This window comes from Hyperolius riggenbachi, chromosome 10 (genome assembly GCF_040937935.1).
Source record: "Hyperolius riggenbachi isolate aHypRig1 chromosome 10, aHypRig1.pri, whole genome shotgun sequence".
NCBI lineage: Eukaryota > Metazoa > Chordata > Amphibia > Anura > Hyperoliidae > Hyperolius > Hyperolius riggenbachi.
This window is the reverse complement of record NC_090655.1, coordinates 163,459,873-163,484,059: the sequence shown is the minus strand read 5'-3', so window position 1 is coordinate 163,484,059 and position 24,187 is coordinate 163,459,873. Positions and strand designations below refer to the sequence as shown.

Below are 24,187 nucleotides of genomic sequence, written 5' to 3'. Positions count from 1 at the left end.
AAGTCCACCCCTCCCATGTTGACATTATATTCGTGGACGACAAGGGGCTTTTCAATGACCGCAGTTGCCCGTTGAATTTGGACTGTCGTGTCTGTGTGAATGGTGGACAGAAAGTAAACGTCCCTCTTGTCCCTCCATTTCACCGCGAGCAGGTCTTCAGTACGCAAGGCGACCCTCTGCCCCCGTAAAAGTCTGGTGGTAACGAGCCGTTGGGGGAAGCCCTGGCGACTAGGCCGCGCAGTGCCACAGCATCGGATTCCTTCTAACTTTAAGTGCTGAAAGAGGGCCACACTTGTGTAATAATTGTGCACAAAAAGATGGTACCCCTTCTGGAACAAGGGTGACACCAAGTCCCACACAACCTTTCCACTGCTCCCCAGGTAGTCAGGGCATCCGACCGGCTCCAATTTTGAGTCTTTTCCCTCATAGACCCTAAAACGACATGTATAGCCTGTGGCCCTTTCACAGAGCTTATACAGTTTCACCCCATACCGGGCGCGCTTGCTTGGGATGTACTGTTTGATGCCAAGGCGCCCGGTAAAGCGTAAGAGGGACTCGTCTACGCAGATGTTCTGTTCAGGGATATAAGCATCTGCAAATGTTGATGACAGGTGGTCTATGAGGGGCCGAATTTTGTGGAGCCGGTCATAAGCAGGGTGGCCCTTTTCATGACAGGTTTTGTCGTCGTTGAAGTGCAGGAAGCGCAGGATGGACTCAAATCGTGTCCTGGACATGGCAGCAGGGTACAAGGGAACATGATTTACTGGGTTCGTAGACCAATACGACCGCAGTACATTCTGTTTCATTAGTCCCAAGTGAAGGATAAGGGCCAAAAAGATTTTAATGTCGGAAACTTGGACTGGTTTCCACCCGAAAGGCTGGGCATACATGCTCTCCGGGTGCTCGGTGATGAATTGTGTGGCTTTACGGTTGGTCTCAACCACAATTAAGTCCAAGAGAACCTGGGTGATGAACAGCTGCAAAAAGTCTAGGGACGTTCCTAGATGAGCTGTCGCCACCTGGACTCCAGACTGGGCGGTGAAAGGGGGCACTACGGGTGCGGCGGAATCAGGGGATTGCCAATCTGGTTGTGCCAGCACCTCTGGGAGTCTATGGGTACTACGGGCCCGTCTTCTTGTTGGTGGCTGCGACGGGGGTACTACTGCACTTGCCACCGTACCAGTTTCAACTTCCATGCTGACGCTCACCACTTCGTCAGGGTCTACGGAAGCACTGGCACTAAGTCCAGGAGATGCTGCGCTGCTGGTGCCTGCCTCACCAAGAAAACTATCAACAGCGCTAGCACCACCCTGCTGCCCTTGAGGCGGATCCTGCGCCACCTGCGGTCTAACGACTTGGGGTCTGGTACGCCTGGCTCTAGCCGGGACCATAGCCTCGTCATCAGTATCGGTCAGGGAACCACTGCTTTCTACAGGTTCAAAATCGGACCCGGAAGATTCGACGGATGATTCTTCCCAAAAGAACTCATCCGACTGGTCCATGTACCTGTATACCTCGTCATCGGAAAGCCCCCTTCTTGCCATTTTGGATTGCTAAATTTATGGGGTTTTCCTCCGAGACTACCCAGAAAAAAAGAGCACCTACCTAGCAAAAAGGGAGTATTTGAGAGGTATTGGGGTTGGTGGGAAGTGGGGTCTCAGAGGCAATCAAACAATCACGGGACAATCAAATCCAATTACAGCACAATCGACTCCAATCACCGCACAAGCAGATCTGATGCACTCGGAAGGTGATGGGGGCAGGGTGGGATTGGGTGTGGCGGGAAGTGGGGTCTCAGGCAATCAAACAATCACGGGGCAATCGAAGCCGATCACGGGACAATCAAATACAATTACAGCACAATCGACTCCAATCACAGCCCAATCAAATCTGATGCACTCGGAAGGTGATGGGGGAGGGTGGGATTGGGTGTGGCGGGAAGTGGGGTCTCAGGCAATCAAACAATCACGGGGCAATCGAAGTCGATCACGGGACAATCAAATCCAATTACAGCACAATCGACTCCAATCACAGCACAAGCAGATCTGATGCACTCGGAAGGTGATGGGGGGAGGGTGGGATTGGGTGTGGCGGGAAGTGGGGTCTCAGGCAATCAAACAATCACGGGGCAATCGAAGTCGATCACGGGACAATCAAATACAATTACAGCACAATCGACTCCAATCACAGCACAAGCAAATCTGATGCACTCGGAAGGTGGTGGTTGGAGGTGGTGGGGGGGTGGGGGGTGGGGTTGGGTGTGGTGGGGGGGAGGGTGGGGTTGGGTGTGGCGGGAAGTGGGGTCTCAGGCAATCAAACAATCACGGGGCAATCGAAGCCGATCACGGGACAATCAAATACAATTACACCACAATTGAATACAAGCGCAGCACAATCGAATACAAGCGCAGCACAGTCAAATACAATGCACTTGGACGGTGATTAGGGGGGGGGGTCTGAGGGCGATTTGAGGGGGTGGGGGGTTGATCAGGAGCCTGCACGGGGCAGACTGAGTCCTGATCTGATGAGAGGCAGACACAGGGGGTTACTGATCGCAGATCAGTTAGTGATTGCTGGGGAGGACAGATGTAAACAAAGAGCAGGGGATGTAATCAGAAGGGGGGTATGAGGGCAATCGAGGGCCTGGGCAGGTGATCGGTTACCCCCGTGGGACAGTTAGGGTCTGCTCTGATGGGTGGGGGTGCCAAGGGGTGATGGACAGGTGATAGACAGGTGATCAGAGGGGGATCAGAGGGGGATCAGAGGGTAAGGTAGCTGTATACAGATGTATACAGTATACAGGGGGGTAGTCTGGGATGGGGTCTGGGGGTGATCTAAAGGTAGGGGGGGGGGATCAGGGGTGACTAGGAGGCAGTTAGGGACCTAACGCAGGGGATAGCGTTTAAAGTTAGTGATAGGTGGGGGGGTTGGGGTTTTTAAAGGGGTGCAAGGGTGCTGGCAGGGGTCTGCTGGGGTGATCAGGGGGGGTATGAGGCCTGGGGTGGGAGATCAGGGGGGCTGTAGGCAAAAAAAAACGTGTGTGCTGTGATACTCACAAAGTGCTTCCTCCTCGCTAGTGGTCTCTGCAACAATGAGACCACGAGGCGAGGAGGAAGCACGTATAAGGCACTTTGTTTACCTAACAAAGTGCCTTATACTCAGGGATTGGCTGATCATGCGGATTCCTCCGCTCGCCGGCTCTGCTAAGTGGCCGGCGAGCGGAGACAAAATGCCCGTGCTTCGATCCCGGGCGGAGGATCGCGTCACGGATGACGCGATCGCTCCGCCCATGCCCTTAAATGGACTGCCGCCTCTGTGGGTGAGGCCGTCCTGCAGGGCTCCACTTCCCCGCCGCCCCTGTGTAGTGGGCGGTCGGGAAGTGGTTAAAGTACTAGTTTGATTGTGATTATCTGTTATGACGTTTTGCCTGCCTGACTATCCGCTTGAACTCTGATCTTGTACCTCGATATTTCTGATACTCTGTTGCCGAATCCCGGCTCATCCTTAGACTCTGTTTCTGCCTCCTGATCTTGTACCTCGATATATCTGATACCCTGTTGCCGAACCCTGCCTGTACCTCGACTCCGCCTTTGCCTCCTGATACTGTACTTTAGCTGTCCGTGTGTGTACGATCTGGCTTGTCCGATCTCGAGAACCGACCTTATTGTTAGAGGCGGTTCTTCGTTCTGTTGGTGACCCTTCCGCCAGAGGGTTACTTTCAGATTAACCTTCCGGCTGTCAGCCCGACTCCTCCCATCTCGGAGAGTTGGGGTCTGCGGAAGGAATCCATGCAGTATTCCTGACTGCACTGAGGCGTTGTCCTCAAAGTGTTACTGTTACACCAAAACACTACACTCTACTCAGGTGAACAGAGGTTAGCTTGTATATTGGATTATCGGTGATACTGCAGATCACTTATAATTAGGTATACATCTGTATTTCCAGTGATACTGCAGATCACCGGTAATCAGATCCTCTCTGTGCTTCACCGATCGTTACAGAACGCCAGACCAAAAAACTAATGGATACACGCGCTGATCCTCTGACTGTGCTTGCCACTTCGGTGGATAGCATCCATCAAGCACTGGGCCAGCACAAAGCCTTGATTGACGCCCTTTCAGGCTCCGTGCGAACCCTCCAGACATCAGTTGATTCAGCGCGATCCCCTCCTAGTGATGACATACGTATGCCCGTACCTGATAAATTTTCCGGCCACAAGTCTGACTTCCAGAATTTTAAGAGTAGAGTGTAATCATATTTCGAGTTGAGACCCCGATCCTCGGGGACTAAGACCCAACGGGTCATTTTTATTAAAACCTTGTTAACTGGTGACTCCCAGTCCTGGGCATACAACCTGCCTCCTACAGATATTGCTCTGACCTCGGTGGAGGAATTTTTTAAGGCTATGGCCGTAATATACGACGACCCAGACCTTGCTGTGACCTCAGAGCGGAAACTCAAGCTCCTACGGCAAGGCAAGGGTCCAGTCGAAGATTATGCGGCCGAATTTCGTAGGTGGTCAGTTACCGCCAGATTTGGCACCTATGCCCTGATGGATTATTTCCTATCTGGGTTGTCGGAGGAGGTCTCCGACTTAATGTTAACCTTACCCGAGCCTAAAACAATCGATGAGGCCATTTCATCGGCCATTCGAGTCGACCGTAGGCTACGCCATCAGAGGCAGACTAGGGGCAGTCACCGGGCCAGGGTGACATCTTATGCGTCACCTTCCGCTGCACCCTTAGCAACACCGTCTCCATCTGTCTCAGCCTCTCCGGCACTGCCTCCACCCGAGCCAATGCAGATTGGTCAATCAAAACTGACCCAGGTGGAACGAAGGCGGAGAATAACAGAACAACTGTGCCTGTGTTGTGCAGAAGTGGGGCATAGATAGAGTGCAAAACTGCCCTAACAAGCCGGGAAACGGGTCAGCCTAGGAGTAGTGGGGGGTGACACGCTAGGTACATCATTTCCACCCCAAAAAGAGAAGAAATTACTTCTCCCCTGTACGATTACATGGGAGAATAAGTCTGTAGCCACTGAGGCTTTTATTGATTCTGGCTCAGCGGCTAATTTTATGAACGCTGAATTTGCTCAGGAGTTGGGTATTCCTCTCACTCCAGTAAGTCCCCCCATTCAGGTCATGGCAGTAGACGATTCTCCTCTGCAACGGGATCGTCCCCTGTCACAGACTCCGCAGGTGAAGGTCACGATAGGGGTTCTGCATGGGGAACAACTACAGATTTTGTGTTGCATATGTCGACCTCCACTATCATCCTAGGCATGCCATGGTTACAGGTCCATTCTCCACAGATAGACTGGGCTACGGGTCAGGTAACCAAATGGTCCGATCATTGTCACCAACAGTGTTTAGGGAAGGTGACATTGGGTCAGACCAATATTGACGTGGAGGGTGTTCCCGATGTATATTCCGAGTTTTCTGATGTATTTTGCCCCAAGGCTGCTGATCAGTTACCTCCTCATCGCCCGTTCGATTGCCCCATTGATCTCCGTGCTGGCTGTATGCCCCCTTGGGGTCACCTGTATAACTTGTCCGGTCCCGAGAAGATGGCTATGCAGGAGTACATCCGTGACAACTTCTCGGTCGCCTGCTGGGGCCGGTTTCTTTTTCGTTAAGAAGAAAGACGGGGGTCTTCGACCTTGTATCGATTACCGGGGTCTCAATAAAATCACGGTGAAAAATCGCTATCCGTTACCCTTGATAGACGATTTATTCACGCAGGTCACAACTGCAAAGATTTTTTCTAAGTTGGATCTGAGGGGGGCATACAATCTAATCCGCATTAGAAGGGGCGATGAATGGAAGACGGCCTTCAACACACCCGACGGGCATTACGAGTACTTAGTGATGCCCTTCGGGTTGTGCAATGCGCCAGCCGTCTTCCAAGAACTAATTAATGAGGTATTCCAGGAGGTATTGGGTAGATTCGTACTGGTATACCTCGATGATATATTAACAACAATAACAATAACAATAATATTTATATAGCGCTTTTCTCCCTGGGGACTCAAAGCGCTGTGACCCTGCATTATGCAGTCTCAAAGGCTAGGGAAAAGAGGTGAGTTTTTAGCCGTTTTTTAAAGCTGTCCGGAGAGGGAGCCTCTCGTACTGATTGTGGAAGTGAGTTCCATAGAGTAGGGGCTGCGTAGGAAAAGGCCCGAGCACCAAATGTTAAGTGTATCCTGGGAATAATCAGCTTCATCTTGTTGGCAGAGCGGAGGGTGCGTGGAGGGGCATAAAGTTCCAATAGATCCGCTATGTATTTGGGTCCCATGTGGTGTAGAGCCTTGAATGTCAGCAGGCAGATCTTAAAATTGATTCTCCATTTTACTGGCAACCAGTGAAGAGTTTGCAGTACTGGGGTGATGTGTGAACTGCGGGGGGCATTGGCTAGGAGTCTGGCTGCAGCATTCTGTACTAGCTGTAAGGGTCGCAGAACCTTTTCTGTAGATCCGATGAACAGGGCGTTGCAGTAGTCTAGGCGGGAGGATACAAATGCATGAACCAGGGCAGGTAGGTCTTCAGCTGGTATAAGGTGTTTGATGTTCGCTATATTTCTTAGATGGAAGAAGGAAGACTTGACGACAGCTGATATCTGCTGTTTGAGTTTTAGATTCCCATCCAGGATCACCCCAAGGTTTCGCACAGAGTCTTTATACTGTACAGTATCTCCCCCAATTGCTAGTTTGAGGTGGTGAGCGTTTTGAACTTTATCCATCATGTGTGGACCACCTACCACCAACACCTCTGTTTTGTCAGAGTTCAGCCTCAGCCAGCTGGTGTTCATCCAATTTTGTAAATCCACTAGACACGCATTTATGGATGCTGATGCGTCTTGGGTGCCAGGCTTGAAGGACAGATACAGTTGTGTGTCATCTGCATAACAATGGTATCCTAAGCCATATTTCTGGATTATTTTGCCCAGTGGGAGCATGTAGACTGCGAAGAGTAATGGTGATAGTACAGAACCCTGTGGAACTCCATAGGGAAGTGGCACTGGATTAGAGTAGTGTGTGCCCAGACATACTTGCTGTGTCCTGCCAGATAGGAAGGTCTGAAACCAGCTAAGAACAGTACCCCTTAGGCCACAGTAATTCTTCAGTCGCTGGATTAGTATTTCATGATCCACAGTATCAAATGCTGCAGACAAGTCAAGAAGAATCAAAATTGAGCAATCACCCTTTTCCCTTGCGGTAAGTAGATCATCCATTACTCGGACTAATGCTGTTTCAGTGCTGTGCCTTTTCCTGAATCCTGACTGAAAAGTATCAAAGATGTTGTTATCTGTAAGCCTGGCTTCCAGCTGGTTGGCGACTACTTTCTCGATAACTTTTGATAGGAATGGTAAGTTCGCAACAGGTCTGTAGTTGGTTACAGAATCAGGATCTAGTGATGGTTTCTTCAAGAGGGGTTTTATGATTGCTTTCTTTAGTTCTTCTGGGAAAAGTCCACTTTGCAAGGAGCACTGAGTGATTTTGTGAAGTGCTGGCCTGATCAGCTCTGGGCACTGCATTAAGGATCCAGTTGGGCCAGGATCCAGGTCGCAGGTAGTGGGGCGGAGACTTTGAATGAGAATTCCAAAATCTTCTTCACTCAGAGTGTCAAAGACTTGCCATGGTGGTACGGTAGTAGGCAGATGCAAAGTCCAGTGGTCAATTGATGTTGGTGTAATGCTGGCACGGATGGTAGACACCTTGTTTGTGAAGAAGGCAGAGAATTCTTCACACCTTTCCCTGGAGAATGTGGTTGGGGCTTTTAGGCAGGAAGGATTGCAGAGTGATTCCACTGTGTGAAAGAGTTGACCAGCTCTGTTGTTGGCTGTAGATATTTTGTGCGAGATAAAGTCTGATTTTTTCTTGGTTATTGCTTGTTGGTATTGTCTGAGGTGTTGAATTAGGCTAGATTTGTGCTCCTCAGACCCTGATTTACGCCACTGTCTTTCAAGTCTGCGCCCTTTCTTTTTTAGATTCATGATGGTTTTGTCAAACCAATTAGCTTTCTGCTTTTTGGTTGCTGATTTGGTGTGCCATGGGGCAATACTGTCAAGTGTTTCATATATCGTGTTGTTGTACTGGGTTACTAGAGTGTTTGGGTCCATTTGACTGTGGAGCAGATTTGTAAAATCCAGGTTGGCAGTTATCCTCTCCGGTGTTAATTTATTCAGGGGACGGATTTTGATTGTTTCTTTAGGGAGCTGCTTGATAGGGTGATGTTCAATAGTAAACTGTATTATGTGATGGTCTGACCACACCACTGGGGTTACTGTTATGTTACTAATGTCCATTCCAAGGTGGAACAGTAAGTCTAGCGTATGCCCTCCTCTGTGGGTAGCAGATTTTACAACTTGTGTGAAGCCTAGTCCACCCATGAGATTTATTAGTTCATTTGCATTTTGTGATTGAGTGTCATCAGCCCAGACGTTAATTATTATTAATCTATTCCAATAATTTTTCCGAGCACAGGGTCCATGTGAAATTTGTCCTGAACAAATTAAGACAAAATAAGCTCTACGCTAAGGTGGAAAAGTGTATTTTTGAGGTGACCACGGTCACGTTCCTAGGGTACGTAATTTCCACCTCAGGCCTCTCAATGGATCCTGCCAAGGTCACAGCCATGTTGGAGTGGCCACAGCCAGTGGGGTTGAAGGCCCTACAGAGATTTTTAGGTTTCGCAAACTATTACAGGAGGTTCATTAAGGGGTACTCCACGTTAGTTGCCCCTGTTACCAGTCTCACAAAAAAAGGGGCAGATACCAACCACTGGTCTCCTGAAGCCGTGGCGGCATTTTCTCATTTGAAGAAATTATTTTGCTCAGCACCAATTTTGAGGCACGTGGACACGTCCTTTCCCTTTATCGTGGAGGTTGATGCCTCAGAAGTTGGGATGGGGGCGGTGCTGTCTCAACGGTCTGGGTTGCAGGGCAGATTACACCTGTGCGCTTACTTTTCCCGTAGGTTTTCACCTGCAGAAAAAAATTACGATATCGCCAACCGGGAACTCCTGGCCATTAAGTTGGCATTTGAGGAGTGGTGCCACTGGTTAGAGGGGGCAGAGCACACGATCACAGTTTACACCGACCACAAGAATCTAGAATACATCGAGGGGGCTAAGAGGCTAAGTCCCCGTCAGGCCCGGTGGTCCCTATTTTTTACGAGGTTCAGGTTTATAATCACGTACACTCCAGGCAGCAAAAGTCAAGGCAGACGCCCTCTCCAGGTGTTTTGAACTAGAGACAGCACAGCCCCCCGCTCCTGAGTCCATCATCCCACAGAAACTAGTGTTAGCCGCCACGGAGACTTGGGAGGATTGGACAGAGGTTTTGGGCCCCTTCCAGCAGGATGTTCCTGAGGGGAAACCCGAAGGGGTCATGTTTATCCCACTGCCGTTTCGTTCACAAGTCCTGCAACTCTTTCACGCCCATAAGAATGCCGGTCATCCTGGAGCTGCCAGAACGCAGGACCTGATTGCCAGGTGTGCTTGGTGGCCTTCTTTGACAACGGATTGCAAGGAGTATGTCAGGGAGTGTGTGGTCTGTGCCAAGAGTAAACCCTCCCGGCTGGCATCTGTAGGAAGGCTGCAGCCTTTGCCCACTCCGAGTGAGCCATGGACCCACTTGTCCATGGATTTTGTGGGAGAACTGCCCAGGTCTGAGGGCATGTCGGTCATTTGGGTGGTAGTCGACCGTTTTAGCAAAATGGCCCATTTTGTGCCCCTGAAAGGACTCCCCTCGGCTCAAGAACTGGCCGAATTGTTTATCATTCACGTCTTCCGGCTGCATGACATTCCGGAAGACATTGTGTCAGATAGGGGAGTCCAATTTGTGTCTGGATTCTGGAGGGCATTTTGCCACCAAATGGGCATGAAATTGTCTTTTTCGTCAGGCTACCACCCACAGACAAATTGGCAGATGGAACGTATTAACCAGTCTTTGGAGCAATTCTTAAGATGTTACGTTGCGGAGACACAAAGTGATTGGGTAAAATTTTTGCCTTTCGCGGAATTCGCACAAAATAATTTAAGGAGTTCCTCATCTGGGTTCTCTCCATTCCAGATTGTGACAGGGAGGTCACCTAAATTCTCCCCTTTTCCAGTTGTCTCTTCTCCATTTCCAGCACTGGAGGATTGGCAGAGGTCACTCAGGGACAATTGGGGAATTGTTAAAGGGAACTTGCAGAAGGCATTCCAGAGTCAGAAGGGTCAAGCAGACAAGAGACGGTCCGTGGAGTGGAAGTTTCAGCCAGGGGATTTAGTCTGGGTGTCCACACGTTACTTGACCCTGAAGCAGCCTTCTGCCAAACTGGGTCCAAGGTTTGTGGGTCCATTTTCCGTGACCAAAAGAATTAATAACGTCACTTACGCCATTGATCTTCCTGCCAGCATGTGGGGTGTAAGGTCATTCCATGTGTCCTTACTCAAACCTGCGGTTCATGTGGGTCCCACTCCCTCTCCTCCGGTGATGGTGGAGGACCAACCTGAGTACGAGGTGGAAAAAATATTGGACTCACGCATTGTTCAGAACTCGGTACAATATTTAGTACATTGGAAAGGGTACGGCATTGAGGAGAGACAATGGGTACCAGGGACTCGCATGCATGCGGATGAGTTAAGAAGGGAGTTTCACACTTTACATCCAGAAAAGCCTGGAAGGAGCTGTCCGGAGTCCACTCCTCGGGGGGGGGGGGGTACTGTCAGAGACTGCGGAAGAGCCGCCGCCATGAGTCAGCGGCAGGCGGCTCTTTCCGCGCACGATGGAGCCAAGCACGGGGAGGCAGCCGCCTCCACTCAGCCTGAGGCGGCTGTACCCGTGCGAAGCATGGCAGAGAGCGGAGTGCGGCGGTTGGCGCACATGTCCCCGCTGCGGAGATTCCGCAGAGCGGGGCTGCTGTGGCTGGGACTCTTAGTCCCTTCAGTTTCAGGAGGACGCGCGTGCGCTGCCAGAAGTGAGTCAGCTGGCTAGGCTGGTCAGCTGACTCTTTCCCCCCTCCTCATTGGTTCTACACTTGGGGAGGTGCTGGGGAGAGGTTTGTGTATATATACGGCTGGCTGGTCATTTCTCTGGTGTCTGGCGTTGCGATCACTTATGTGGGAGCACCCAGATCCGTAGTCAGATCCGCAAGTGTGCCGGGACCTGCTGGAGCTGTAATCCTACACTTAGCTAGATTCTGTTGATAGCTTAAAGTACTAGTTTGATTGTGATTATCTGTTATGACGTTTTGCCTGCCTGACTATCCGCTTGAACTCTGATCTTGTACCTCGATATTTCTGATACTCTGTTGCCGAACCCCGGCTCATCCTTAGACTCTGTTTCTGCCTCCTGATCTTGTACCTCGATATATCTAATACCCTGTTGCCGAACCCTGCCTGTACCTCGACTCCGCCTTTGCCTCCTGATACTGTACTTTAGCTGTCCGTGTGTGTACGACCTGGCTTGTCCGACCTCGAGAACCGACCTTACTGTTAGAGGCGGTTCTTCGTTCTGTTTGTGACCCTTCCGCCAGAGGGTTACTTTCAGATTATCCTTCCGGCTGTCAGCCCGACTCCTCCCGTCTCGGAGAGTTCGGGTCTGCGGAAGGAATCCGTGCAGTATTCCTGACTGCACTGAGGCCTTGTCCTCAAAGTGTTACTGTTACACCAAATCACTACACTCTACTCAGGTGAACAGAGGTTAGCTTGTATATTGGATTATCGGTGATACTGCAGATCACTTATAATCAGGTATACATCTGTATTTCCAGTGATACTGCAGATCACCGGTAATCAGATCCTCTCTGTGCTTAACCGATCGTTACACTGTGTTTGCTGCTTTGGGGTTATGGCATACTATTAAATAGCATCACACAGTTTCTGCACACCTATGATGTGAATCCACGTTTGACCACATCACGGCGTAAACACTGCTTTCTTATGCCTCGCTGTTGCATCATTACGTTAGCTCCGCCCATAGAATGTCATGGCCACGCCCATTTTCACGCGCGCGCTGCAGACACCACATTTTTCGGCGCGGCGCGCACATTTTTCGGCCGCCCCCCACCCCAATTCCCCCCGTCCCAGGTTTAGCCTACAAAAATCTGCTCACTATACAATAATGCATCAGTAGACCAGAGCCAAAATTCAGACAGAAGCAGATTACTTCCCAAAACATTACGTAACGCTCTACATACTCACCAGTTAACTGATTCATGGCGTACATTTAATGATAGATCATATACGTATTACTCTAATCCACAAGATACTTATGTAAGGTTATACTACTTTATGGTCTCCCCAGTGCTGTTAGCTAATGCAAGCTCCTCTACTATCATTTCATGTACATGATCTGACCACCATATTCTTACTGGTGAAGTACAAACTTTAGGTATGCCATTCCTCAAATAAAATTGGAGGCTAAATGAGCTACTGCTCCAAGATCTCAAAAATAAAGGGGAAATACATCAGGCCCTGGAAGAATACATTTTATTTAACAATAATGGGGAAGCTTCAATAGGATCTATAAGTAAGGATATGTGCACGCAGATCCTTATCAAGGCAAAACAAGAAATAGAGATCACTTGTAAGGAAATACTGAGGTCTGCACAGATTGGATTTAATGGTGAATGAACGGGTTTATTTACAGAAGTGCAAATACACATAGAAACAATATGCATGCAATCGTACAATGACAGCAGTGCCCCGATATCACCCTGACTAATATACAACAAATATGCACAGACACAGGTCACACAATATATACAATAGCCATACACAGGAACACGGATCACACAATATATACAATAGCAATAGTAATGCAATATATACAGACACATATCAGCAGAATCAGCACACAGGAGAATAGTCGTACAAACCAGGATCAATGACCAGAAAATCAGAAGTGTACAAGACAGTGAGCAAGAGAGTAGTCAGACAAGGCAAGGGGTCGATACCAGGAGATCAATACTAGATACAGGAAGCAAGGAGCTAGGAACAAGGACGGGTGACAAGAGCAGAAGGCCTACAGCACAAAATGATCTAGCAATGTTCTTCTGCCAGAGGCAGCCTTAAATACTGCACAATGGTCAGGTGACTGTTCACAGAGTTCCAGAGATGAGGTGAGACCTCTGCTGGTGGACAGCGGAAGTTCATGTAAAGTCCATAGTGTGACACCAGCAGCATGACAATGGTCAGGTGGCTGTTCACAGAGTTCCAAAGATGAGGTGAGACCTCTGCTGGTGGACCGCGGAAGTTCATATAAAGTTCATAGTGTGACACCAGCAGAAATTCGAACAGCAAGCAGCATGACACTATATGGGCAGCTTACAAAGCCTTTATTAGGGGTACATTTTTACAACTTGCATCTAGGCGAAAAAGGGAAAGACTCTCTGCTGTCTTAAAATTAACTAATGTGCTTGACAACCTATATAAATAACATAATGTCACTGCAGATCCTAAAGTTTTGGCTGAAATTAGATAGAAACGGAAGACTTTAAATACTCTGCTTTCAGAAAATACTGAGAAATTATTCAAGTTTACTAGAGCAACATTTTTATTAAACGGGAACTCTGCAAGTGCTATGTTTGCAAGAAAATTGCAGCAATTAAACAAAGCTCCTCACATGTATAAGTTACGAGGCAAACATGGCAACTTGGAGACACACCCTACTAAAGTGATGGAAATATTTTAATCCTTTTACAAAAATCTCTTTCAAGCTTCTCAGGAGGGTTCAACTACTGAGACAGACGGTTGGCTATACTCTTTACCTATACCTCAACTGACTCCAGATCAGCTTGAACTTTTAAATGGTAAGTTATCTAATCAAGAGATTGCACATGTCATATCTTCCTTAAAGAATGCAAAATCTCCAGGCCCTGATGGCTTTTCAGGTCTGTATTTTAACCACTTTGCATCCAGACCTTGTTTTCAACTTATTGACCAGCGCAGTTTTGACAGTTTAGCTATGTCCCTATTTAATCAGAAATAACTTTGTCCCTACTAATGACACAGAAATGAAATATATATTGTTTTTTTCAAGACAAACTAGGCTTTCATTGTATGCCATTTTTTTCCTCAAACAATTTTGTTTTCTATGAATTTTAATGGGAAAACAAATAAAAAAAATAGAAAAAACATGTATTTCTCAGTTTTACCAATTCCAGTTTAAAAATAAAAAATGCTACTGTAGATAAAAAACACACATTTTGTTTGGCTATTCTTACTGCTTATCACAAAACTTGGATTATGTTCCGGTCACAATTTATGGTGAAGATATTTGATTCTGAAATAATGCTACACAGTGTGCTTTTCACTATGAATGAGAAAATAAAAGTATTTTTAATAGTAACTAAAAATCAATCTCATTAGCTCAGGAAACTTATATTCCCATTCACCAATTAGCCCTGCATCAGATAGTGCCAGAAATGTGCACAGGAGCAAGCCCAATCCAGCACAGCACTGCTTCTGGACAGGTCAGTAGATCTACTGACCTTTGGCTTAGATGAAGTCCCAGAGGACGTATATCTACTGACCTATGGACGAAGTGGTTAAAGACTTTTGACCATATTCTCATTCCAAAACTTAACTCACTATATAATGAGGCCCTAGAAGGGGTAACGTTTCCCAGTGAATTAACCCAAGCATTTGTTACTCTTATTCCTAAGCCTAATGTAGATCATTCTCTTCCTCAAAGCTTTCGCCCCATATCACTGATCAATAACGATACTAAAATTTTCTCTAAGATCATGGCCAATTGTCTATTATTATAACCCATTTGATTTCACCAGGGCAGGCAGGCTTTATACCACAACGCCAAATGATAGACAATACTAGATTAGCCTGTAACATACTACCAGATGCCAAACAGTTTGACAATCGATTGCTCCTCTTGAGCCTTGATTTGCATAAAGCATTCGACTCAGTATCATGGCCATACCTTTATAAGGTGTTAAATAAGATGGGGTTCTCTGGACCCTTTATTAACGCTATATTATCTTTATACAATACTCCACAAGCAAAACTTAAACTACCTGGAATACATTTGCAGCCACTGTCAAATACCTGAGTGGTTCTTGCCTTTTTCATGATTGCTAACTCAGTAAAGGACCAGCCCTTAAAGCGTTGCTATCATATATAACAGTAATTATAGATTGACGGTATACTTTGAAATGAATCAGAGCACTCAACATATGATTTTATATAAAAAATTGTATTTGCTTATCATACAGCATATATACAAAACATGAACAGTTTCAAGTAGTGTTGTAATGGATTGCGGAGACACCGCCGCGCGGTCTGGCAGCGGGGCGGCTGTCTCCGCGTTCAGACCGGTGGATTCCGCACAGCAGCATGCGTCTGGTTTGTCTGAGCCTTCTAGTGCACACAGATGGAGAGCTACGCGCGCGCGCTGGGAGGCAGGACCTTTATGCCAGTAGAAGAGGGATCAGCTGATCAGGACGATCAGCTGATCCCAGCGCAGTGGGTGATTGGCTGAGTGGTGCTGGGCGGCGCTGAGGAGCGCTGCACTATATATACATCTTGCCTGTCAGTTGCTGGTTGTCTGCCGTTGCGAATACTTACGTGTGAGCACTCAGACCAGTCAGATCCCACAGTGTGTTAGAACCAGGAGGACCTGGGAATTCACACTTAGCCAGATTACGCTTGTGTTATACTTTAGACCAGTTCCAGGGTGTTGTGACCAAGGACCTCACACCCAAGCTTAGGGATACTGTGACATTGCTGTGTTATACTTTAGACCAGTTCCAGGGTGTTGTGACCAAGGACCTCCCACCCAAGCTTAGGGATACTGTTTTATTGCTGTTTTATACTTTAGACCAGTTCCAGGGTGTTGTGACCAAGGACCTCACACCCAAGCTTAGGAATACTGTGTCATTACTGTGTTATTCTCTAGACTAGTTCCCGGGTGTCGAGACCAAGGACCTCACACCCCAGGCTAGGACTCTGTTCTATATATGTTATGACTATTTGCTCTGTCGACCTCTCTTTTGCTTACTGTTTCGGTACCGCTGCATATCTGCCTACCTGTTGCCAAACCCTGTCTGTACCCAGTTACCGAATCAGCATTCTGTCTCTGTACCTTATCTGCTCGTGTGTTGCCGACCTAGCCTGCCCGACCTTCCAGGCTGTCATTCATCCCTTGAGTGCTCAGTCTATCTGTACTAGCTGAGATACTATTCCACCAAGTGTCAGTTAGCTGTTAGGACTCCTGCTCCTCAGAGAGTCCGGGCCTGCTAGCAGCCAGTGGCCTCTACTCCTCTGGAGCCCCCTGGCTGCAGTACAGTCTATATCTGATCACCTAGTATCACTGGTTGCCAGGTTCTCTCTATTCCCTCTCTCAAGGAGATAGTTCCTGCACAGCCGAGGGCCACCTGCCCCTCAGGTGGTTCCTGGCCGAGCTGCCTGCGTCTCCAGCCTCACGGGAGATAGCCTACAGTTACATCAAACACTTACACTTCATTAGGTGTCCAGAGGTTAGTCATACTTGTATTATTGGTGATTCTGCAGATCATCCATAATCAAGTATACATCTGTATTATTGATGATTCTGCAGATCATCAATAATCAGATTCTCTCTGTGTGCTGACACCGATCGTTACAGAACGGCAGACCTGAAAAACAAAATGGACGCACTCAACAGCCATCTTCATGCACTCACCACCTCGGTGGAGAATTTCATCAGGGTGCTGGACGGTCATCAGACCCAGATCACTGCATTGTCTGGGTCCATACAGGTCCTTCAGACGGCTATGTAAGGGAAGTGCGATCCCCTCCAGTTACAGACTTAAGTATGTCTGTACCCAAAAGGTCATAGATCTGACTTTCAGAACTTTAAAAGCTGAGTAATGTCGTATTTTGAGCTAAGACCCAATTTATCAGGAACTGAGGCACAGAGAATTACATTTATTAAGACCCTTTTGTCAGGGGATTCTCAAACTTGGGCATATAGCCTTCAGGTAGGGCATGAGGCTTTAACGTCAGTTGAGGAATTTTTTAAGGCCATGGCCATAATTTATGATGATCCAGACATTGCCTCCACTGCTGAGCGGAAGCTTAAAACTTTGCATCAAGGCAAGAATCCGGTAGAAGTCTACGCAGCTGAATTCAGGAAGTGGTCTGTGTCAGCTAGGTGGGGGACATTTGCATTGTTAGACTGTTTTTTATCAGGGTTGTCAGACGCAGACTCTGATTTGATGTTGGGACACCCTGAACCAAAATCTATTGATGAGGCAATCGCTTTAGCAGTACAGGTTGATCGCCGTTTACGTTATCAGAAACAAACTCGGGGTAAGAACACTGTAAGGTATGTCTCCTACGCCTCTCCTCCACACGTCTCACCTCCGCCAGAGCCAATGCAAATTGGACAGTCCAAATTGACACGGGTGGAAAAGAATCGCAGGGAAACAGAACAGCTCTGTTTATACTGTGCAGAGGAGGGTCATAAGGTGCAGAATTGTCCCAAAAAGTCGGGAAACGCTGCTGCCTAGGTGTAGTCAGAGGTAATACCCTAGGCGCGCAGTCAATACCTCTAAACAATAATCGTTTGCTCCTTCCCTGTTCTGTCACATGGGAGGGCCAGACTGTTACCACTGAAGCTTTCATAGACTCTGGTTCAGCGGCTAACTTTATGGATTACGAGTTTGCAAAAAATTTGGGGGTTCCTACACTCCCATTAGACCAACAGGTTTTTGTCACTGCAGTAGATGACTCTCCTCTGCAAAGTAGACATCCCCTGTCTCAAACCCCGAAATTGAGGTTCAGCGTTGGGGTGCTACATAAGGAGAATCTACAATTTCTGGTCCTGTGTATGGCAATCTCCACCATCATTCTTGGCATGCCATGGTTACAACTTCACTCTCCTCAGATAGATTGGGTTTCAGGCTAGCTAACGAGCTGGTCTACCCATTGTTATCATCACTGTTTAGTGAAAGTAACCATGGGTAACATCAAGATTCAGATTAAAGGTGTGCCAAAACAATACGCAGAATTTGCTGACGTATTCTGTCCCAAATCAGCAGATAAACTCCCCCCCCCCCCCACCGTACCTTCGACTGTCCCATCGATTTAAGATCTGGTTGTATGCCTCCCAGGGGTCACCTCTATCATCTGTCTGGGCCTGAGAAACTGGCAATGCAGGAATACATCAGAGAAAACTTGCCTAAGGGTTTCATCCGTCCCTCTCGTTCACCAGCAGGGGCAGGATTCTTTTTTGTAAAAAAAAAAAAGATGGAGGCCTTCGTCACTGCATTGATTATTGAGGCTTAAACAAAATCACAGTGAAAAATCGTTATCCTTTACCCTTGATTGACGATTTATTCAATCAGGTTACTAACGCCAAGATTTTCTCGAAACTAGATTTGAGAGGTGCATACAACCTAGTTCGTATTAGGGATGGTGACGAATGGAAGACGGCCTTTAACACGCCCGACGGGCACTACGAGTATCTGGTGATGCCCTTCGGGTTGTGCAACGCTCCGGCCGTCTTCCAGGAGTTGATTAATGAGGTATTCAGGGAGGTATTGGGGAAGTTCGTCTTAGTTTATCTGGACGATATACTGATCTTCTCATCCAATCTTTCGGAACATCGAAAGCATGTTAAGTTTGTTCTAGGGAAGTTAAGACAGAATCTGCTTTACGCTAAACTAGAGAAATGCCTTTTGGAAGTAACCTCTGTTGCCTTCTTGGGGTACATTATCTCTACGTCTGGCCTCTCTATGGATCTAGGGAAGGTTTCTGCTGTCTTGGAGTGGCCTCAGCCTGTGGTACTGAAGGCACTCCAGAGATTTCTGGGCTTTGCCAACTACAGGAGGTTTATAAAGGGGTACTCTTCAGTAGTCTCGCCCCTCACCAGTCTCACCAAGAAGGGGGCTGATACTCACAACTGGTCAGCAGAGGCACATGCTGCTTTTTCTACACTGAAAAAACTGTTCTGTTCCGCACCTATATTAAGACATGTGGATGTCACTTTCCCCTTTATCGTGGAGGTTGATGCTTCAGAGGTGGGGGTGGGGGCTGTATTGTCTCAGCGATCAGGCTTACAGGGCAAACTCCACCCATGTGCCTACTTCTCTCGTAGGTTTTCACCCACAGAGAAAAACTACGATATAGGCAACCGGAAGCTTTTAGCCATCAAATTATCTTTTGAGGAATGGCGACATTGGCTAGAAGGTGCAGAACATACTATCACAGTTTATACAGAGCATAAACATCTGGAGTACATAGAGGGTGCCAAGAGACTTATCCCCCGTCAGGCTCAGTGGTCCCTGTTCTTTGCATAATTCAGATTTGTAATTACGTATGCCCCTGGTAGTAAAAACATCAAGGCCGACGCCTTGTCCAGGTGTTTCGAGCCCAAGACAGTACAGCCCTCAGCCCCTGAGACCATTCTACCTCAGAAGGTAGTTCTGGCAGCCACTGAGACCTGGAAGGATTGGTCAGTCACTCTGAGTCCTTACCAACAGGATGTTCCAGAGGGGAAGCCTGATGGGGTCATGTTTGTGCCACTGCCTTTCCGTCTACAACTCTTACAGCTGTTTCATTCCCACAAGAATGCTGGTCATCCCGGGGCCACCAGAACTCAGGATTTACTGGCCAGATGTGCTTGGTGGCCTACATTGGCAACAGATTGTAAGGAGTTTGTAAGCGAGTGTGCAGTGTGTGCTAGGAGTAAACCTTCTCGTCAGGCTTCTGTTGGTACTTTACAACCCTTACCAGTCCAAGTGAACCATGGACCCATTTGTCCATGGATTTTGTGGGAGAACTCCCCAGGTCTGAGGGCAAGACGGTCATTTGGGTGGTAGTAGACAGATTCAGTAAGATGGCTCATTTTGTTCCTTTGAAAGGACTCCCCTCGGCCCAGGAATTGGCAGATCTCTTCATCCAGCACATTTTCCGGCTGCATGGCATTCCAGAAAATGTAGTGTCAGATCGGAGAGTCCAATTTGTATCTAAGTTTTGGAGAGCCTTTTGCCATCAGCTGGATATGGATCTTGCATTCTCATCAGGCTACCACCCACAGACCAATGGCCAGACCGAGAGAGTTAACCAATCCCTAGAACAATTTCTCAGATGTTATGTTGCAGATGCGCAATCCGATTGGGTAAAATTTTTGCCGTTTGCAGAATTTGCGCACAACAACCTGAAAAGCTCTTCTTCAGGATTTTCCCCATTCCAGGTAGTTTCGGGAAGATCACCTAAGTTTGCTCCGTTGCCGGTGGCGTCTACACCATTTCCGGCCCTGGAGGATTGGCAGAGGGCTTTGAAGGAGATTTGGGGAATGGTTAAGAAGAACCTGGGGAAAGCTTTCCAAACCCAGAAAAGACAGGCAGATAAAAGGCGGTCCGTAGAGTGGAAGTTCTCTCCAGGAGATCTGGTGTGGGTATCCACTCGGCATTTGGCCTTGAAGCAACTGTCACCCAAACTGGGTCCTAGATTCATAGGACCATTCCCAGTGTCCAAGAAAATTAATAATGTCACTTACGCGATTGATCTCCCAGCCAGCATGCGAGGTGTGAGATCATTCCATGTGTCTCTATTGAAGCCAGCAGTGCACGTGGATTCCTCTCCCCCCCCCCCCCCCCCCGTGTTGGTTGATGACCAACCAGAATATGAGATTGAAAAGATTCTGGACTCTCGGTTAGTGCAGAATTCCGTGCAGTATCTGGTCCACTGGAAAGGATATGGTGTGGAGGAAAGAACTTGGGTGCCAGATTGTCGCATGCATGCGGAGGAATTAAAGAAAGAATTTCATGACTCACATCCTGGGAAGCCTGGTGGGAAGTGTCCAGAGTCCACTCCTCAGGGGGGGGGGGGGGTACTGTAATGGATTGCGGAGACACCGACGCGCGGTCTGGCAGCGCGCTTCTCCGCGTTCAGACCGGCGGTTTCCACACAGCAGCATGCGTCTGGTTTGTCTGAGCCTTCTAGTGCACACAGATGGAGAGCTATGCGCGCGCGCTGGGAGGCAGGACCTTTATGCCAGTAGAAGAGGGATCAGCTGATCAGGATGATCAGCTGATCCCAGCGCAGTGGGTGATTGGCTGAGTGGTGCTGGGCGGCGCTGAGGAGCGCTGCACTATATATAAATCTTGCCTGTCAGTTGCTGGTTGTCTGCCGTTGCGAATACTTACGTGTGAGCACTCAGACCAGTCAGATCCCACAGTGTGTTAGAACCAGGAGGACCTGGGAATTCACACTTAGCCAGATTACGCTTGTGTTATACTTTAGACCAGTTCCAGGGTGTTGTGACCAAGGACCTCACACCCAAGCTTAGGGATACTGTTTTATTGCTGTGTTATACTTTAGACCAGTTCCAGGGTGTTGTGACCAAGGACCTCACACCCGAGCTTAGGAATACTGTGTCATTACTGTGTTATTCTCTAGACTAGTTCCCGGGTGTCGAGACCAAGGACCTCACACCCCAGGCTAGGACTCTGTTCTATATATGTTATGACTATTTGCTCTGTCGACCTCTCTCTTGCTTACTGATTCGGTACCGCTGCATATCTGCCTACCTGTTGCCAAACCCTGCCTGTGCCCGGTTACCGAATCAGCCTTCTGTCTCTGTACCTTATCTGCTCGTGTGTTGCCGACCTGGCCTGCTCGACCTTCCAGGCTGTCACTCATCCCTTGAGTGCTCAGTCTATCTGTACTAGCTGAGTGTGACGAACAGCCCCGCAATCTCGTCTAACTTACTGCAGTACCATCAGGGATTAATCGCCTCTGATGGCTTGTAAGACTGTGAGCAAGTTGACGTTAAAATACCGGTTGCTGGGTCGTCAGGTAATAATGCGACAACGCGCGCCAATCTTGTCTAATCTGACACCGTTACCATTCGGGGAATAGACACATCCGATGGTTTGTAATAGGGTGAACAGAGTGACGCCAAAGATTGGTCGCACCGCTGCCGGCAATGTGACGTATGCGCAGTCACCCACCAATTCCTGTCCCCTTGGCTGCAGTTTACCATAAAGCCTCAGACCCTGAGGGAATCCTGAAGGCAGTCAGAACTGCAGGCAAAGTAACCTTTTGGATTGGTTGGTGAGTCCACACACAGTTCAATTTTGATTGTATATACAATCGATACAATCTGTGCTCTCATATAGAGGCCAGGTCGCTGCCACCAATCCGCAATAAAAGCGTGCGAATGCGCTAATTCTAACTCTAGCTAAATCCTGTAGGAAAAAGGGTTAATTAGACAACCTTTCTAGAGATAGCAAAACTAATAATATTTAATATCAAAACAGTTATGGTAACATGTCTCTCTGAAGATGTGAATTCTTTTGGCGGAGATTTGTTTCAGAACAGCACTTAGACGAACGATTTTTAAATCGTTTATTTAAAGAAATAATTCAGAACAAAATATAGCAATAGAAACAAATGGATACAGAAATAATAAGGGTTCAATATGATAATAATAGCTGATTACAGTCTGAGCAGTTTGTCAAGTTACCGTGTCCTTTGGGGTAAGTCCCACGGAGATATATAGTCCAATTCTGGAAAGTTCTGTGGAATAGGTATTAATCCTTTTATCATCCAGCCCAAATCCGTGATGGTACAGGATGGCTGGGCCAAAGACTCCCCTCTCTGTCCAGCATTGTTGGTTTTAACTCTTCCTCTCCCAGAGGGCGAAGTTGTAAAAGGAGATGGGTGTTGTATACCTTCTCCTGCCCTTTGTCATGACAAGCGGAAAGAATAGGAAATAACTGGGATGATCATAGCTCGGCAACAGCCGACCAAAACCTGCAGCGAGTGACACGGGCGCGCTTCTGGCGTTCTCTGTGTCACACAGATACCAAACATGTGCATCTTGGGGTAACCCGAGGCAAATCACACTGTTGCTTGTTTTCGAATAATGGTAGGAACGTTCTGATTGGTTCTACCACACACAAATCATTACTAATTATGGTCTGCTAATTTTGTAATGGCTAGCCTCGACAGAAAACTGAATAATTTAGTAAAATGTCTGAATGACTTATTCCTTCATATCCAGGTGAATTAAAATTCATTCTCTCTAACCCTCTAACTCCCCTCAGGCTAGATGCAGGAATGTGAATGGATCCTAATGAGTTTACGACCCGGCCTGTTTGTCCAGGCCTAGCTAGTATCGCCTTTGAAGAAGATTTGTGTGCTATGTGAATGGCTCTTGTTTTAGGGTTTTATTGGGGATCTTCAGGAAGTGTAAACAAGCACTCACATTCCCCCAGTGCAGGGGTTGTGAGATGGGAAAACACTCATTTTCTAACAGCAGGCTAATGAATTTAAAGGGGCTCTCTGGATCATTGTTTGGGCACCTTTACATGCGCTTGCCGCAATGGCGTTCGTGGAATCGTGACACCTCCCCCCGAACTCGTTGTGGTGGGGCTAGGCATTCCCACAATGCCTTGTACTGAGCAACTTACTCCTTTGGTGTTGTAGGGTTCGCCACAGCGAGAAAGACCATCTGATCCAGGGTTTACTCCGGGAGACGGGGTGACTCCTAACTGCAGCATCGCCCCACTCTCTCCCTTCATCTCAGTCATGGCAATCTGATCTGTGTCTGTTCCAACAGTCACATTTGCAGCTGACAGCTGTCCTAGTACCAGGGATGAGGGATCGCGGTGTTGCTCTCATGTTGGGCAGAACACAGTGATGTCATCCGGGTAAGCGTCTGCACAACCGCGCTGGCCTTTCAACAGGTCACTCCAGGCTTGTTGAAAGGTGGCTGGGGCATTCATCACTCCAAAAAGCATCTGTATTAATGCATGTGGGCCAAAGGGCATGATGAACAAGGATTCCTTGCGCGCTTCAGACATGCTTGGAATCTGCCAGTATCCATGACTCAGATCCATGATTGTTAGATAGTTGGCAGACGCCAGCCAATCCAACAGATCACCGATTTGAGGCATGGAATACGCAACGGTTATGGTGATGTCGTCCGGCCTCCTATAGACCTCACAGAACCTGGTGGCCTGCGGGCTAGAGGATTTTTGGAAGACAGCTCTCTGTAACATCTCCTCAAACCTCCTTTTCTCTTTTGCTTGCACCGCAGGAGCGGTGAGATAGGGGATCTGCCCTAAGGGCTTGTGGGTCCCTGCGTCCCTTCTGTGAACGGCTGTATTGGTCTGCCCAGGGTCCTGGCGAAGGTTTCGCTGTGGGTGCGCAGTGCGCTCCAGCGAGGCCTTCTGGGAGTAAGAGAGGTGG

The 24,187-nt window shown here is 47.9% G+C and overlaps 1 protein-coding gene across 1 annotated transcript in view; it reads left to right on the top strand.

Moving 5' to 3' along the window:
- Positions 1-23,480, top strand: part of LOC137536748 (uncharacterized) — a gene marked incomplete at its 5' end in the record, with an annotated part of 49,516 nt that extends 26,036 nt beyond the window's left edge. Inside the window, 2 exons of the mRNA XM_068258964.1 lie at positions 4,340-4,518; positions 23,423-23,480. Coding sequence (XP_068115065.1) covers positions 4,340-4,518; positions 23,423-23,480 — 237 coding nt within the window. The remainder of the gene's footprint in view (positions 1-4,339; positions 4,519-23,422) is intronic.
- Positions 23,481-24,187: the final 707 nt, after the last annotated feature.